At 57.6% G+C, this 16,911-nt stretch overlaps 1 protein-coding gene and 1 pseudogene across 1 annotated transcript in view; one reads left to right on the forward strand and one right to left on the reverse strand.

Annotated features, from left to right (window-relative positions):
* Positions 1 to 16,911, reverse strand: part of Wnt9a (Wnt family member 9A) — a 26,765-nt gene that overhangs the window by 8,984 nt on the left and 870 nt on the right. Inside the window, exons 2-3 of the mRNA XM_004647504.2 lie at positions 13,702 to 13,869; positions 10,382 to 11,196 (exon numbers count right to left, since the gene is read on the reverse strand). Coding sequence (XP_004647561.2) covers positions 10,382 to 10,698 — 317 coding nt within the window. The 5' untranslated portion in view covers positions 10,699 to 11,196; positions 13,702 to 13,869. The remainder of the gene's footprint in view (positions 1 to 10,381; positions 11,197 to 13,701; positions 13,870 to 16,911) is intronic.
* Positions 14,662 to 16,911, forward strand: part of LOC101564590 — an 11,022-nt pseudogene continuing 8,772 nt past the window's right edge.

Raw genomic sequence — 16,911 nt, forward strand, 5'->3', positions numbered from 1 at the left:
AGCAACGGAGGTGCAGAGAAGCAGTGTGGAGGCTGCGAGAGGGGCGCAGCGCTGCCTGTGGAGATCCACAGCCAGCAAGGAGGACTTCCAAAAGTCAGCCCGAACCTTTGGGTGACCCAGCATCCCACTTCTGAGTCTGACCAAGATGAGAGACTGCACAGAACAGAGGAAAGGCTTCCAGTTACTTTTCTAGTACAGAATTAACTTTTAGAATATATTAAACAACCAAGAAACCTAATGCCAAAAATCAAACAGCTCAACCAATAAGTGAGCAAGGGAACTGAACAGACACTTCTCAAAAGACTAAGTATAAAAAAATGAATAAAAGAACAAGTGTAAATGGCCAACAAGTATGTGAAAAATGTCCAATACATTTAGTCATTAAGGAAGCACAGGTCAAACCACTGAGAAAGGCCAGGGAGATAGCTCAGTGGCATAAGCACCTGCCTGGAAAGCATAAGGTCCAGAGTTTGATCCCCAGTACACAAAACAAGCAAACAAATGAACAAACAAAAAACTGAGACACCACCTCACGCCAGTCAGAGTAGCTGTTACACAAATACAAAACGAACAAGAAAAAGCAGAGATCATTAACACTGGTGAGGACATGGGGGGTGGGACCCTTCTACCTGCAGGTAGGAATGCAGATTAGTACAGCTGCTGTGAAAATCAGATGGCAGATCCTCAAAAAACAAAACCAAGGGCCAGCCAAATAGTTCAGAGGATTAAAGTGCCTGCTTAAGGCAGGCTCAGGGACTGAGGCTCCAGCCCCCAGCTTGCTGTGCCAGCCCGTCCCCCAGGCACACTGAGACACCAACTGAGACTGGGCATGGTGGTGTGCACCTATAATCCCAGCACTTGGGAGGCTGAAAACAGGAGGATCGCGAGTCTGATCTGTGTAGTGAGACCCTGTAGACCCTGCACTGAATACATTAAGAGAGAGAGGGAGCTATCATGTGCGCTGGCTATGGCAGCCTCAGCTACACACAGGACACTGGAGTCAACACAACGGGCAGCTGCAGACCCTGCTCATGCAGGGCCTTCGTGGCAGCCATGACCCGGAATGGAATGTGGGCCATGCTGCCTGCACACCACGAGCACCAGCTGTGTAGAGGAACTACACTGGGTCCCCTGCAGGGAGGTGAAAGAACAGGAGAGCCTCACATCAAGGGAAGTAAGCCTGACTGAGCAAAGCAAGTATCTCATGTTCTCTGACGCGCAGAATCTCAGGAAGAGAGCACAGAAGTGCGAGGAAGGCTACTAGGCAAAAGCAAGGGGCAGTGGCAGGGGAGGTGTGAGGGAGGACAGCAGGAGGGTGTGATGAAAATGCGCATGCGTGGAAACACCATGTCGAAACTCAGTGTCCTCCAAAATCAAAGGCAATAATAGGATACTTTTTAAAAACAGAAATCTTGGGGAAAGAGAAGAAAAGCAAGCCCCAGCCCACCCTGCTCCATGTCGACAGGCTCTTTCGAAAGTCCCACGTACTGGGCAGGACATGTCAAAGCCCTGGCGACCTGGTACTGTTCCCAACACCGGGGCTGCCCCTGCTTCCTGTGCTGCCCACCAGGCCTCCCGCCCATGCTCCCTGTGGGTCCTGGGGTCCAGGTATGAGGATGTCCCCACGTGTGGGTCTTTTTTTTTTTTTAAATTTTATTTTTTATTTGTGTGTGTGTGTGTGTGTGGCCAGCTCAGCCCACCAGGGGGCGGGGCTGGCTGGCATGTGGTGCTGGGGGATTGAACCGCGCGGTCCCTGTGCTTTGCTAAGCTTGCTCTAAGTAGGTGCTTTAGACCACTCAGCCATCCCACCAGCCCCACATCTTTCCTTTGGAAGGCTGCGTAGTGCTCCCTTGAGCACAGTGCCACATGCTCTGCTGATGGACACGCAGGTGCTCCTGCTCCTTGGCTCTGACAGCAGTGCGCTGCAGTGCATGCCCGCAGAGCCTGGTCCCTGCTGCCGTCACCACACAGAGCCTGATGCCAAGCGTGAAGCCCACTATGAGCCTGAGTCACCGCCAAGTACTCCTCAGTACCTACCCTCTGTCCTGGTGACTGCCACCTGATGCCACCCAGCTCAGCCCGCTGTGTGAGGCACTTTCCTACTCTGCATCTCACCTCCTTCATCCCACTGACCACAGCTGACCTCTGTCTTTCTCCCTTGAGGCATCTCCCCTGGGTGTCTGGTCACTGGCGCTACCTCCCCACATCCTCTCTATCCCTCTGCAGGTAGCAGCGCCTGCCTTGCCCTGGGCTTCCCATGCTGCAGGAGGAGCTGTCACCTGCACCAGACCTAGGGGAACCTCTCTGGGGTATGTGCTATGTGCATGCTGGCCCCACCCAGAGCCAAAGCAGACGTAGCGTCTCAGGCAGTGCCCTGGCAGGCAGGGCCACCAGCCCCGGGACATCAGCGTCAGCCCGGGACTCCCACTGACAGCACTGCACAGTGTCCTCCCTTGCTCCTTTCATTCCGTCTCCAGTATCTTACTCGTATTCTCCACTGGGAAGGCACTGGCTCCTGGACTCTTCCTGACCTTATTGCTTCAGAAGACGCTTGCCCTTCCTGGCTCAGCCTGTTAGGGACCTCCCTATGTCACTGTCCCCAAGGTGCGCCTGAGTCCACATGCCCCTGCACCCAGCTCCCAATCTGCAAATTCCCTTCAGCAGCTTCTAACTTGCTATTCAGCCAGCTATTGCTGTGGCTTCTCCCCAAGTCTGTTCAGGCTCTCCAAACTTGCTGGGTCAGTTTCTGTGGTTTCTCATTCTTTGCAGATATTCCAAGCTGATCTGTGTGTTGTCTTCTTTTCTCTTTCAATGTTTTTCTTAGGGCTGTCATTGCCAGGCTGCTCGAAGCACAGCAAGAAGAGCTGCTTTCCACACATATGGTGCTGTCTCCTGTGCGTCCCTGCGGTTGGGTCCCTGAGGCCACATTTCCACTCAAGCCTGGTTATTATCCCTGACCACGTGCTGGCCACAGCATCTGCAAAACTGCTGCAGAAATAATCTGAAGCAGACGAAAACGCAGCATGGCAGTGTCCCCATGAAACAAGTTCTTCCAGAACCTCAGGAGGAAAAAAGGGCCTTGCAGGTACAACAACGAAGAGGCTCTCAAGGGAGGCCAGCCGAAAGGGGGTAAAAGCCAGCAGAGTGACTGTGTCCTTGTACGGAAAAAGGGCTCGGGCGTGGCTCTGTGGGAAGGCCCTTGCCCGGCACATGGGAGGACCTGGCCCGTCCCTTGTGCCCCCGAAGAAGTCTTTGTCCATAGGAGGGGGGGGGCAGGGCTAGTGTGGCCTCAGCAGCCAGCCTCCATCCCACCCGGGGTCCCTATTGCTCTAGGGCACACAACCCTGGGGTGGGTGGGGGGCTGAGGTGCAACACAGGTGGAACCCTCCTGGCAGCCAATGCAGATCACCCAGAACAGGCAGGCTTCCAGGCCCGGGCCACTCAGCCACCAGAAGGGACAAGGGAGCCGCGCCCTGCCTGAGGCCCTGGGTCCCAGCTGGAACACCCCACACACCCAGAGATACCCATGTGTACATGTGTGCCTATATGTACATGTATTCAGCTACCCATACTGCACATGCATGCACGCACACACATGCGCCTGGGCAGACATCCCTACAAACCCACACCCTCACAGGCTCATACAGGTCCACATGACACACATACACACGTGTGTATGCTCACGAACCCATCTGAGGTACTCATCCACAGACACCTACACACATCCATGTGTACCCACATGTCGAGCGCTGGTGTCCAACTAGGACTCCCAGCCCCTGGCTGTAGGACTGCAAACCAGTGTCTGCCCTTGCAGACATGTCCCTGTTTTCAGTCATGTGAGTGCCTGGCCTAGTGGGGCCCATGAGCACCACAATAGGCATAACACTACTGTCAGGGGCCAAGTGTGGCCAGCATCACACACTCAGGGCAGAGGACCAGGCTGACCTTCCACCTGGCCTGAACCCCACCAGCGTGAGGACCCCATGCAGGGTCTTGGATGGCTCATCAGCACCCCAGCGCGCCACCTACCAGCCCCCACCCTCCCCACATGGAGGCACAGCTGTGCGGGAGCAGGGAGCAGGGGTGGCAGGAGACACAGAGTGGCTCTGGTAGGCAGCCCCTTGTGGCATGGCCCCAGCACAGTTCTACCCTGGCTCAGGAGGTGGGACATGGCAGGACACAGGGGCACCTCCCTAGGTCCTGATGGCTGCTGGGGCTCAGGCGGTGGGTGCCAGGCTGTGCCTGCTTGAGGTAGAGGCCGCCATCCACCAGCTAGCTACACACACATCACAATCTTGTTTGAGAAGCACAGGGTCATTCCTGGGTGGCAGGCAGGCAGTATGCCCAGAGCCACAAGCCCCTTCCACTGTCAGGACATAAGCACAGGGGCGGGCCCCTCTCAGCACCCCAGGGATGCACTTCCAGGCCCTGGGGAGAAGCCACCATGTGCCTGATGGCTGCAGCCATGGTCTGGCAGACACTCTACAGCTCTGCAGGCCAGCGCCACCTCGCGCCGTCTTTCTCCCAGGCCCCCTTCCTCTGAGACCCAGCCTGCGCAGTGATGTTGCTTGGCCCGCTTCCAGGCACTTCCATCTGACACATTTGAGCCTGACACCCTCAGGCCTCTGGAGCCTCACCACTGGCCAGACCTCCAGCCCACTTCCCTGGCTGCTATGACCTCAGGTATCACAGAGAAAAACAAATGCAGGTCACGGTTGGCCTTTTCCATTGCCAGCTGTGACCAGGCCCACTGTGCCAGGCTGCCAGCTAGCAGCTGGGTTTCCTCTGGCGGGCAGCGATGCAGAGCCAACAGGGACCAGCGGGGGGGGGGGTGCTAGACCCATGGGTCACATAGTGGGGACACCCCACACCACCTAGACTGCAGGCTCAGTGAGGCTGACCAGAACCTGCCACCAGGCCAACCCAGTCCAGAGACATGCCTCATGACTCCCCTGCAGCTCACTGCACAGAGGGTGCCTCGGCAGCCCCAGGCTTTCAGCACCTGGCCCACATGGGAGGCAGCAAGGGCTGTGAGCTCAGAGGAGGACAGGCCTCCTGCACCACATCCAGCAGGTGTGGTCACTGAAGTCAAGGCCATGGCAGGACACATCCCTGAATAGAGATGAAAGCCCCTGGACCCACAAGGTGGCAGGAGCTGCACAGCCTCGGGCTGATGATGGGAGCTCTGGGTGAGCAGTTCAGGGTAGACCAGGAGTCCTCCTGCTCCTGCCCAGGAAGCTGCCAGGGGCAAAGCCACCTGCCTGGGCTGCCCGGGGAGACCCTGTGGGACAGGGGCCCTGGGGAGGTGAGGGTCACACAGGTAGCAGGGCACCTGCATCTACCTCTGCCCTGCATAGTTCCAGCCAGAACACCTGGACTGCCCGCAGCCTGCGCCTCAGCCCAGTGTTGTCTTTCCCTTGCAAAGGTGCCTCTTCCCAGGCCTCTGAAGCCCATAGGCATGGGCAGGCCCCCTCCACCCAGCACAGCTCGTGACGAGGCCATGCCAAGGGCCACAGGGACAGGTGGAACCAGGAGGCCTGGCTGCCTGAGCTCACCTCAGGAGCTCCTTACCCCTCTCCCCTGGTCTAAGTCATCCTTTCTCAAGAGAGGAACCCACAAAGACCAAACACAGGAAGTGGGGAACAGGCAGCAGGCAAGAGGGGGCCTGCCTCAGGCCACCCAGGAACTGGCTGGCACCCATGGGGTCCTTCCAGGCAGGCACCCGAACCACACAGCAGGAAGCAAAGTGTAAAGTGTGTGGTGGGGACAGGAGCAAGATTAGGCCAGCTGTCTCCTGTCCAGACAGCCGCCGGCTGTGGGCAGGACATCTGCTCACACAGCTGAGTGGGGCCAGGTGGGGCCTGCTTCTCCTTCACCTCAAATCCCACCACATGGCACCAGCACTCCTGTCTCTCTCCTCTGGGGCTTGGACAGCCTGAGGACCCTTCCCCAGGGGTCTGGGCCTGGCCTGCACTGGGGCCCAGGGCAGAGCTGCAGGCGCAGTGGGGCTGTATAAGGGCCAGGATCATCCTCCCTCTGCTCCAGCACCTGCCTATGCCTGCCCATGCCACCCCATCCTGCCCCAGTCCATATCCCCTCCTCTGAACCCCTGGAGCTCACCTACCACCCGCTGATGAGTATCTGGTGCAGGACAGCTTCCAAGAGGCCTCCTGGGCCTGCGACATCCTGGCAGTCTCACGGCCAGGGACCATTCCTTGCTCTCGCCCATGTGCTCATTGAGGCATCAAGCTGGGGTCTGCACATGGCACCTGCCCACTGTCAGCTGTAGCCCAGGCCTGACTGCCAGTCTGCCCTGGCCCTGATTCCCTGGCTCCTGCCTATCCAGCACAACTGCGCCACCTCTGGTGGCCTCTGCCGGTCACCACGCAATGTGACAGGTCCTACCTTCAAAGCACCCTCCTGCTGGGACTCTGCCCAGCCTTATCTCCCTCAGGGCCTAACAAGTGACCCATCCACGTGGCTGTCAGATCAGAGAGTACAAAGCTGGACCCCAGCATGTGCATACACAGACAGATTGGGGGCCTGCCCTGCTACCAGCACTGGCACGGGAAACAGCATCTCTGTGCCCTGGGCAACAAGCTCCTCTGTGGTGCCCTGAGCAGCAGGAACAGCCCCAATACAAGGCCCTCGCACAGGGGGTACCTATGGCCACACGCACACAGGACTGGAGTCCAGGCACAACGAAGGCACTTCTGGGTCTAAAGATGAAAGAGCCAACCAGGGAGAGGTGCAGAACATTAAAGGAAGGCATAACCCAACAACAAAACCACAACTGGACCAAAAGACAGGCACAGGAGCTGAGCAGATGGTCTCAAAGCAAACACGCACATGGCTAGGGAGCCTACAGGAAGAGGCTCTGTGTCACAAGTCATCCAGCACATGTACCCAAAGGGGACCCCTTCACCTCTGTACACCCACGGGGGAAAGCAGAATGAGGAGAAGACCTGCTTTGGTGAGAGTCGGGGGGCCTGCGCCCTGCTCATAGGAACAGAAATGGCACTGCTACTCAGCCCCTCAAGTGGCCACATGTCCATCCAGGTGGTGACCAGCAATCCCAACTCTAGATGTGAGCCCCAACGAACTGGAAACTCAGTCTGCAAGGAAAGAAGTGCTCACCAGGGTTCATAACATTATTCAAAATAGCTAAACAGTGAGAACAACCCAGACACCCTCCACTGCCAATTTTTTTTTAACGTATTTGGTACAGGGTCTTACTATGGAGCTCAGACTCGTAATGATCCTCCTGTTTTAGTCTCCCCTGAGCTCGGATTACAGATGTGTGCCACCAAACCCAGATTTGGTGGCCAGCTCACACCTGGGGTGGGGCTGGCACGGCATGTGGTGCTGGGGATGGAACCCTCGTCCCTGTGCTTGCCTAAGCAGGCACTTAGTCCACTGAACTATCTCACTGGCCCTCAAGTGATTTTTGTTTTTAACTGCTAGCTGTTCAGTCATGAAAAGGAGCACAATGTGGATTCACACTGCATCCACGACGAACCTCAAGAATAGGCAGCTGAGCCAGAAAAGCCAGACACAAAGGCCATGCAGCGTACAATTCTGTTTACATGACCCATCCCGGAGGAAAATCCATGGAGACAGGAAGCAGATTAGTGGCTGCCAGGGCCTGGAGGGGACTTAGTGCTTAATGGCTATGAGGTTTCTGGGATGAGGAAAATATTCTGGAATGAGACAGTGGTGATGGCTGCACAACCCCATGAATGCACCAAACCACCGAGCTGGAGACTTGGCCAGCACATGAGCTACGAGCAGTACCTCTGCAGGCCCTAGTGCCACTCGGCTGGAGCTGTCCCTGTGGTCCCAAGTGCCCCAAGCTGGCCTTTCTTCGGTCCCAGCACCCTGCCTGCTCTGACGTCAGGGCTGCACTGGGGGACACGGGCCTCTTCTCCATAGGCCGCAGCCCACAGGCCCCACAGCAGGCCTCGGCTTCTATCCTCAGTCTTCCCGGAGCAGCCTGCAGATGTTTCCTGAGCGACGAGAATGCACACGCCAAAACCAACGCACAGTCCCAGGGTTTACGACGGTGCCGTCTGAGACCTTTTAAAGAAACGGAGCTGGAGGCCCGCTGGAAGCCCCTGGCCTCTGCTGGGGCTGGCTGGCAGTACACGGGATTCCAAAGGAAGGGCTGCAAGGTACCCAGGCCCCACCAAGGACAGCCCCAGGCATCTAGGCTGTCTCTCCTCAAGGACCCCGGGAGAGGAGCCAAAGGCTGAGGCCAGCCTTACAGCCTCCTTCCTAAGAGGGGCCTGGGTCTGTGCCCCACCCCTCGACCTTGGGCTGGCCCCTTCCCACGCCCCTCTGTTCCTCGCTTGCCACCAGAGAACCCAATGGCAATGACACCTGCTAAGTGGGCAGGATGCCGAGCTGGCCAGGGGAAGAAAAGAGGCTGCCCCTGCCCCTTGGCTGGCAGCCACCCTGAAGGGGTCTGGCTCTGGGGTGTCCAGAGGCCTCAAGAAGGGCAAGGCAGCTTGAGCAGGCCAGGGTTGGGTTGCAGCCGGCAAGGGGGCAGGGAGGGCTCCCGGGGGCCACGTGACCCTCCCCGGGGCCAGCCTCTCCTCTCTGGGTTCCTGGGCTGTAACTGGAGCCGCGTTCCTGCCTGGGAGCCTCCGTGCCAGGCAGGGCTGTGGAGAGAGGGGGAAGGGAGAGGAGAGCCCCAGATTCCAGTTCCTCCTCCCTCCCTCTCCACCTCAGAATGACCTGCACCCACAGGCGCTGCCCTGCCTGGGCCCCTCCAGTCTGAACTCTGCCTGGTCCTTCAGGGTGTGGGACCATCTTTCTCCCAAGACAACTTGGGCCCCCAATTCCTTCTCTGGCCACCCCTCTGGAATCAACTCCAGGGGCGCCCAAGGTGCCAAGCCTGACCCTCCTGGAAGCTGGCTCCAGAAGGCAGGCGGGCTTCCTCCACCCAAATTCTGACTACCTCTGCCTCTCCACACCACATCCAGGTGTCCCCAGGGAAGCAGCCCCCAGGGGTCCTTTGGTGCCAAAGAAGTAGACAGAGGGGCTGACCAGGAGCCAAAAGTCAGACACCCTTGCACCTGCAGAGCCAGCATCTACAGTTCACCCTGCCGGGAAACCAAAGCACAAGTTTTGACAACACCCCAGAGGTCTGCAGGATACAGGCTCAGAGGCCGCCCCAGGAGAGCCACAGAGTATCCCACAGCAGTTTCATTTTGGGGCCCAGGAGAGTAGCAGAGAAATCAGCGGAAGAGAGGCCCTGAAGAGCCTGGGTGTGTCAAGGGGCCAGAGACAGTAAGGCACGGCTGGCTGGCTGCTGCGCAGCTGTGACTCACAGGGGCCAGCGGCAGACGGCATCCTCGGCCTCCTGCCCACTCCGTGGGAGGCAGGGGCCACAGCCCCAGACTCTCCCCGACCTACCAGGAGAGGGACCAGATGGGGACCCCAAGGACTGAGACCCTGAGTTGACCCTGGAAGGCAACCCAAGAGAGAGGAACAGACAGAAGAAAGGAGGAGAAAGAAAAACACAAAGGGAAAGTTTCCCATGAAAATATTTTATTTTCTTTGAGAACAGGATACACCTGCAGGGCTGCTTGGCCCAGCGGCCTCTCCCCGCCCCGCCGGGGCCGGATTTCTGGACCGACGGGGCCCTCTGCCGGCCAGGCCTCCGCGCGGCGCCCGGCCAGGGAGGAACAGGTGACCGGCGAGGGCGGCGGCTGGGCGCCAGGGGCGGGCGAGACCGCGGGCTGGGAAGCGAGAGGACAGTGGGGCGCTGCGCGGTGCCACCCCGAGCCCTGCGCCCGGAGGGGTGGCTGGTCTCAGGTATCTCCAACCGGGAAGGCGGGGAGAGAGGGAAGGAGGCCGGGCGGAGACGCGCTCAAGGCCACGCAGGGACGCGACGCCCAGGGACGGGCGCCCCCAGCCAGTCCCGAGAGTGCTCTCGGCCGGGCCACGGCAGCGTGGGGCGTGCAGCGCGGAAAGCGAGCCTCTCCCGCTCGGAGGCCCCTGGGGCTCCGCGCAGGAACATCTGGATTTTGTACGTGGTTTTTGCTGTTAAAATAACTTCTGGAGCAGAGGGGGCGGTGGGAGGCTCTAGCCTCCTGGCAGGAGCCCGGCGGCCTACGGCAGGGCGGCGACTCTAGATTCGGGGCACGGCGGCCGCCCCGCTGGGACCCGATGCAGCGACGGCGCGCACACAACCGCCCCGCAGCGCGCCGAGAACCTGGCCCCCCCGCCTGTCCGCCTGTCCGTCCGTCCGTCCGTCCGTCCGTCCGTCCGTCACGGCCCCGACCCCGACCCCGACCCCGGTCCCGGCCCCGACCCCGGCCCCGGTCCCGGTCCCGGTCCCGGTCCCGTGCCGGCTCCCGGTCCCCGCAGCACCTACCCGAAGTAGGCGGCCGAAGGGCGCGGCGCGGCGAGCAGCAGCGTCAGCCCGAGGGCCGCGGCCAGCCAGCGCGCCGGCAGGAACCCATCCAGCATCTTGCCGCACAGCGGCGGCCGACCATCGCGCTCCCGGCTCCGCGCAGGGCTCGTCGCAGCTGCCGCCCTCTTATAGCACCCGAGCGCTGCCGTGGGGGCGGGCCCTAGAAGGGCGTGGCCATAGGCCCGGAAGGGGATCGGGGCGGAGCCGGGAAGGGGCGGGGTCACGCTGCGTCGGGCGGGGCGGGTAGGTGTGGGGCGCTGGGCTCCGGGCGGGGCCATGCATGGAGGGCCCCAAACTCCAACGGCGGTGGGGCCCGCGCTGGAGCGTGCGCGCGGCTAGGGAGCCGAGTGGAAGGAGCCACTGGAAGCGCGTGGCGGCAGCTGCGGTACCCGGCTGTGGTGAGAGGACGTGAAGCCAGTGCGAGCGACCTTAGGGCGGAGTCAGTCGGGGGCTAAGGCGGAGTCGAGGTTCGGGCCGCTGCCTGGCCGGGACGGTCGGGGGCGGCCTGGGCGCAAGTCCAGGACGAGGGAGTAGCCGGCGGCTTCGACTGCCCTGCTGGAGCGGAGGCGCTAGGCTGCTTCCCTGGAAGCTTGGAGAAGAGGACGTGGAGTGGGGACCTGCTTTGGGCCTGGAGTCGGGGCTACCTGATCCTGGGGGACCCGGCTGTCCAGTACTTAAGTTGCGGAGGCAGTGGCGCCCGCTGTCCATTCCCGCCGTCGGGGTGCCTGGACTCTGGGACGATGGTCGCAGCTCAGTGCCTTCTCCACGCTTCTGGACTGGGAGGGGGTCAGAAAATTCCAGCCTGAGCTGGGGCAGGGGTGCCCTGTGACCCCGCAGCTTCCTGAGGGGCAGCACTGGGGATCCGGCCTGCAAGGGAGGCTGCGCTGTGACCATCTTGACCCGGCAAGAACTCCTGAAGGCCAGCCACCGCCCCTACCTGTGCAAGGCACAGCTGAGGAGGCGCAGCAGGGCAGAGGTAGTGTCCATCCTGCACTGAGGGCCTGAGTACCCAGACCTGTGGGTGGGGGTCAGGCCCATGGAACGTGGGGCAGGTGTGTGTCGGGACCTAGGTATAGGGAGCAGGTCCCCAGGTGGGTGGCCCAGTCACACATGTGTTAGCCCTGAGCACCAGTGTGTGTGGTTGTCCAGGCAGTGCAGGGCAATGCTGATGCTGCCCCTGCTGGTATTGGAGAGCCATGTGCCCCTGATGCCCCCAGGTGGCCTCCAGAGATCTGCCTGCCAGCAGCAACCTCCTTTGGACGCACAGACCTGTTGTCTCCCATGAGGGCCCAGGGTGCCACAGGCTGCCACTCCACCAAGACACCAGCAAGGGCACCTGACTGCTGCACCCCAGACATCGCCCAGGTTCACATTAGCCTGGAGGGGCGACCACAGCTGTGTGCCCTCTCCATGCCACTGGCAAAGGATGGACCAGGAGGGCTCAGAGAGGAAACTCAGTCCTCAGGCATCTGCCCCATGCTAGCTGACAGCTGAGCAGCCGCTGGGGGAACTTCCACCAGCGCCCCCATTAAGCCAGCCTCTGGAGAGCAGGGGACCCTAGAGGGTTCACAGGACCCCACCTCAGCCTTTCTCGTGTGTGTGAGGGGGACAGGTCCAGGACAGTCAACCCTTGTTTCCACTGGGTCTGTGGCATCCTTCAGACTAGAAGGCCCATCTCCCCTGCTCAGGCACTAAGGCCAGATGGCACAGCCCCTGTCCCCAGAAACCAGGACTCAAGCTCAGGTCTGAAGAGTGGTCCCAGTCCCACGGCCAAGCAATCCCCAGAATTCAGTGTGCTCATGGGGGAGGTCAGACCCCAAAGACTGAGCCACTTGGTGCCAGGTTTATGCTGTTCATCACTTCCCTAGCCTCCCTCAGGCCTTATTAAGGTTGCCATTCTCGAGGGGCTCCCTGAGACCCACAAGGTCACTGTTCTCTGTTGGGCCCAGGGGCTGAGTGCCATCTCAGCTCAGCTCTCTGCAGCAGGCCCAGCCCCAGGTATATGATGGGAAGGGACACACCCATGGGTGTATAGATGCCTAGGGTATGAGGATGGTGCCCAGGAAGAGGCCCATAGGAAGAGGCAATGGGCAAGAGTCAGTGCCCAGACACCTGAGCCCAGCACGGATCCCACCTAGCTAGGGGAAAGTGTGACAGCAGCCCCATGCTTCCATATTGTGTCCAGGCACCTAGCCTCAAGGAGCCCTATCCTGTGACCAGTAGCCCTAGTACACCCTACCTAACATTGCCCCAGGCCTGGTCTGCATCCTGAGCCATGTGGGTGTGGGATATGGGGGCTCTGGGCTCCTCAGACCTCAACTCTGGGACTCACCCCTTTAAAAACCAGCCTCCATGGGGCTGGTGAGATGGCTCAGTGGTCTAAAGCACCTACTTTTAGAACAAACTAAGTTTAGCAAAGCACAGGGACCGCGGTTCAATCCCCCAGCACTACATGCCAGCCAGCCCCGCCCCCAGGTGGGCTGAGCTGCCCCCCCCACAAATAAATAAATAAAATTTTAAAAATAAAATAAATAAATAAATAAAATAAAAACCAGCCTCCAATCAGACAGAAGGAGCCCACACAGCTAGATTCACCACTTAGGGCCTGGAGAGAGCCCATCAGGGCTTGCCAGGACCCTGTACCCCAAGGCACCCCATAACCCCCCTGCTCTACAGGGCCCCCACTGAGCAGGGCAGCTGGCTGAGAGCACTGGGGATTCTTGCACTCCCTCTGTGCCCTCCTTCCCAGCCAGGGATAACCCCCCACCCACACCCCCAGGGGACCCTCTGCAGGGAGGGAAGAGAATGAAGGGGTAAATGAGAGAGACAGAGGAAAGAACAAAAATTCTCGGGGCTGGGGTGGGGTAGTCATGTGTCTTCCGGCTGACACCCACCCAGGTCTCGACCTTGCTGGGCCTCAGTTTCTTCATAGTGTGCATGAGGCTGGGTTGGGAGGCTGCCTGGAGGAGGGGGTTCACTTCCCCTACAGGGAAGGCAGTGACCACCCACAAATCATCTGAAACAGCAGGACACAGAGCCCAGGAAAATGATCCCAGCCGTACCAGCAGCCATGGCTGAATTTGCTCACAGGATGTGACAGGGGACTGAGTGTATGGGGGACAGAGGGACAGATGGGAGGACCCCAGGGATCACAGGTCCTGTATGGTCAAGGCTGGCCCCTGTAGGCCACTGAGAGAAGAGGCCTGTGTGGTACTTGGCGTCCCAGCCGGGATCTGGTCTATGGGACAGCACTGTCTGGCTGCGGCCAGATCAGGACCTACCTGGGAGAGATGCACAGGGAGTGTGTCCTTCGTGATGAGAGAACCATCGCAGACCGCTCAGCTGGATGTGGCCATTGAAAGCCATTTGAAGGAGAGTGAGGCAAAGGGTGCAGCAAGGAAAACCAAGTTACACCCTTCACTTATGCCATAAACAACATATTAAAGCAACTGTAGAACAGTTAACACATGGGACTTGTTAGTTGACTGCAGAGTGAAAAGCCCTTGTAAATATAAGAACAGAGTTTCAAGTGGTATAAATTTCCTTAGCAGTCTGGACATGAGCTTCAAATGTTGTAACTGTCAAAACTTTGACCCAGTCTCTCAGCATTTATGCTAGAAAAGTAACAGAGGTACACAAATGTGATGGGCCATGGGCTGATCAAAGCCATATTTACCACAGTGAAAAGTTACAAGCATTATAAATGTCCCCAGGAGGACATGTGCTTTTAAGCAGTTTCCAGGAAAAGACAGGAAGAAACATCTGGTTTAAGATGGCTGAAGAATCCATATGTTGACCAGGGAGATGGCTCAGTAGAATAAGCGCTTCCCTGACAAGCACAAGGCCTGAGTTCAATCCCCGGTTCCACCAAAAAAAAAAAAAAAAAAAAAAGAATCCATATGTTGCTTTCTTGGTTTTAATAAGATCTCACAGTAATGAGTAGAAGTGAAGAAAGGGGGGCTGGTGAGATGGCTCAGTGGTCTAAGGCACCTACTTAGAACAAGCTAAGCTAAGCAAAACACAGAGACCGCGGTTCAATCCCCCAGCACCACATGCCAGCCAGCCCCGCCCCCTGGTGGGCTGAGCTGGCCACACACACACACTAAATAAATAAATAAATATTTTAAAAAAGAAGTGAAGAAAGAAAAAATGGAGAAAAGCAAGGAGGGGAGAGTGGGAGGAGGAAAAGAAGGAGGAAAGAAGCCATGGGGCCAAGGAGCCAGGAGAAAGAGTGAGGAGAAATGGCAAGCACTTTTGAAGAGGAGAAAGCAGAGGGCATGTATGATTTATCTGTGAGCAGCAGCCTCTGCAACAGGCAAGTCTGAGAATGTGCCCTGTGCAGCTAGGGCCCTTGGGATAGAGATCACCATGCTGGTATCTGTCCTGCACCCAGGCCTCAGTGAGGGCCTAACTTAATAGGACTGAGTCCTTACAGGAGACCTGCAGGTGGGAGGAGGCAGGGACCCTCCTTGGAGAGGTCCAAGCCCAAGCTCCAAGCCCCCAGCTCAGCCAGAGCCACACAGTTGGGTGGGTGGGGTGACTACCATGGTCATATGAGCTGCTGGAGTGGGCAGGAGGCAAGGCTGCCAGCCCAGGCACAGGCAGGAACCATTAACTGACCCCCCAGGGATCCTTAGGCCCTGGGAGAACAGCAGAACGAAGGTGTCCATTCTGGCCCTCGAGCACACCCAAGGAAGAATGACAAAACCCAGCAACACAAAGCGCCACACAGCATCACTGCCAAGGGTCCCACTGTGGCAGAGCTCACGTGACACAGGCAGTAGCAGTGTTCTTCGTGTGACTCTGGGGGAAGAAGTAAGAGCCAGAAAGGAACAGCTATACCAGAGAGCCCTAGGAAGTACAAAACCGGGACAGGAGAGGAAAGACTGTAGAGAAACAAAGGCAACATGGAGAAAGGACAGACTGTCCACAAGGTCACCCCCATTTCGGGTGGGGAGACTGGCTGGGAGCACAGGGGACAGCAGGGAAAGCTGCAGCCCTCGTGCAGAAGCCCCCAGGCCCTGCTGCAGACTGGGGTCTCCAGGGAGCTCTGTGGAGCCTCACACGGCTGGGGTGGGTAGAGCAGATGTCAGTGTGGGGCCAGGTTATCAGACTGAGCCACTCTGGGGTCGGGGGTCATGAGAGGCACACTTGGAGGTCTCTGGGACGTGTGAGACCATGGGCTCAGATAGAAGCGCAGTCCCAGCTCCTTGCTGTGGAGGATTTGTTTTGACTCATTTTTCTTTTTCTTTTCTTTTTGTTCACTTATTTGTATTTTCTCATATCTAATTTTATTTATTTTTATTCAGTAGAATTTTACCTCTCACTTTTTTATCTTATCTTCTCTTACTTTCCCTTTTTATTTTTTTTTTTTAATATTTATTTATTTATTTAGTGTGTGTGTGTGTGTGTGGCCAGCTCAGCCCACCAGGGGGTGGGGCTGGCTGGCATGTGGTGCTGGGGATTGAACCGCGGTCCCTGTGCTTTGCTTAGCTTAGCTTGTTCTAAGTAGGTGCTTTAGACCACTGAGCCATCTCACCAGCCCTACTTTCCCTTTTTAAATCTGGCTTACTAGGACCAACCAAATAGCTCAGCAGATTAAAGCGCCTGTTTAGGCAAACACAGGGGCCAGGAGTTCGATCTCCTGGCCTGCTGTGCCGGCCCCACCCCTGGGGCACGCTGAGACAGCGACTGAGACTGGGCAGGTGGCACGTTCCCTAATCCCAGCACTCGGGAGGCTGTAAACAGGGGGATCGCTACAAGTCCAATGTATGCAGCGAGACCCTGTGCGCCCTGGCCTAAATACAGAAACGTAAAAAGTAAAAAAATAAATCTGGCTTATTCTTCCATTATCCTGCTCTATCCATTTTTATCACTATTATTATTTTTTAAATATTTATTTTTAACCTTTTAGTTTATTTTTGCCCTTCTCTGTTGTTAATGGTAGTATAATTGTTGCTTTTAACTGACTTGTACTGAGTATCAGTAGCTGCTTGATCTTTGACTTGATAAACCATCTGTCCTGCAGTCGGCCTCCTTCCCTAGAGGACTCTGGGATCAAGTCTCCAGAGGAAGGCTGAGGTTGGAAACACCCTCGTGTGAAGGGTGAGCTGTCTGCCCACTCAGGCCTGCGAACACAAGGAAGAGAAGCACAGATGGTCACGCAGTGTTGCAAAGGTCTGCAGCTTGCCTGTAGCTGAATGCAAAGATACCATTCAACCCAGCTATCCCCTTCTGAGTGTTTTCCCAGAAGAACTGAAAACACTGTACCACAGCAATCTATGTGCACCCGTTTATAGCAGCACAATTTGTCATAGCTAAATCTTGGAAACAACCCAAATGCCCATCAACTGAGGAAACAATAAAAAAATACAGTATTTTTATACAATGGACTATTACTCAGCTATAAAGAAAGACAAGCTCAGGGCTGGAGAGATGGCTCAGTGGTCTAAAGCACCTACTTGAAACAAGCTTGGCAAAGCACAGGGACC

The sequence above is a fragment of the Octodon degus genome, unplaced genomic scaffold, assembly GCF_000260255.1.
Source record: "Octodon degus isolate 3935 unplaced genomic scaffold, OctDeg1.0 scaffold00310, whole genome shotgun sequence".
NCBI classification, from domain to species: Eukaryota; Metazoa; Chordata; class Mammalia; order Rodentia; family Octodontidae; genus Octodon; species Octodon degus.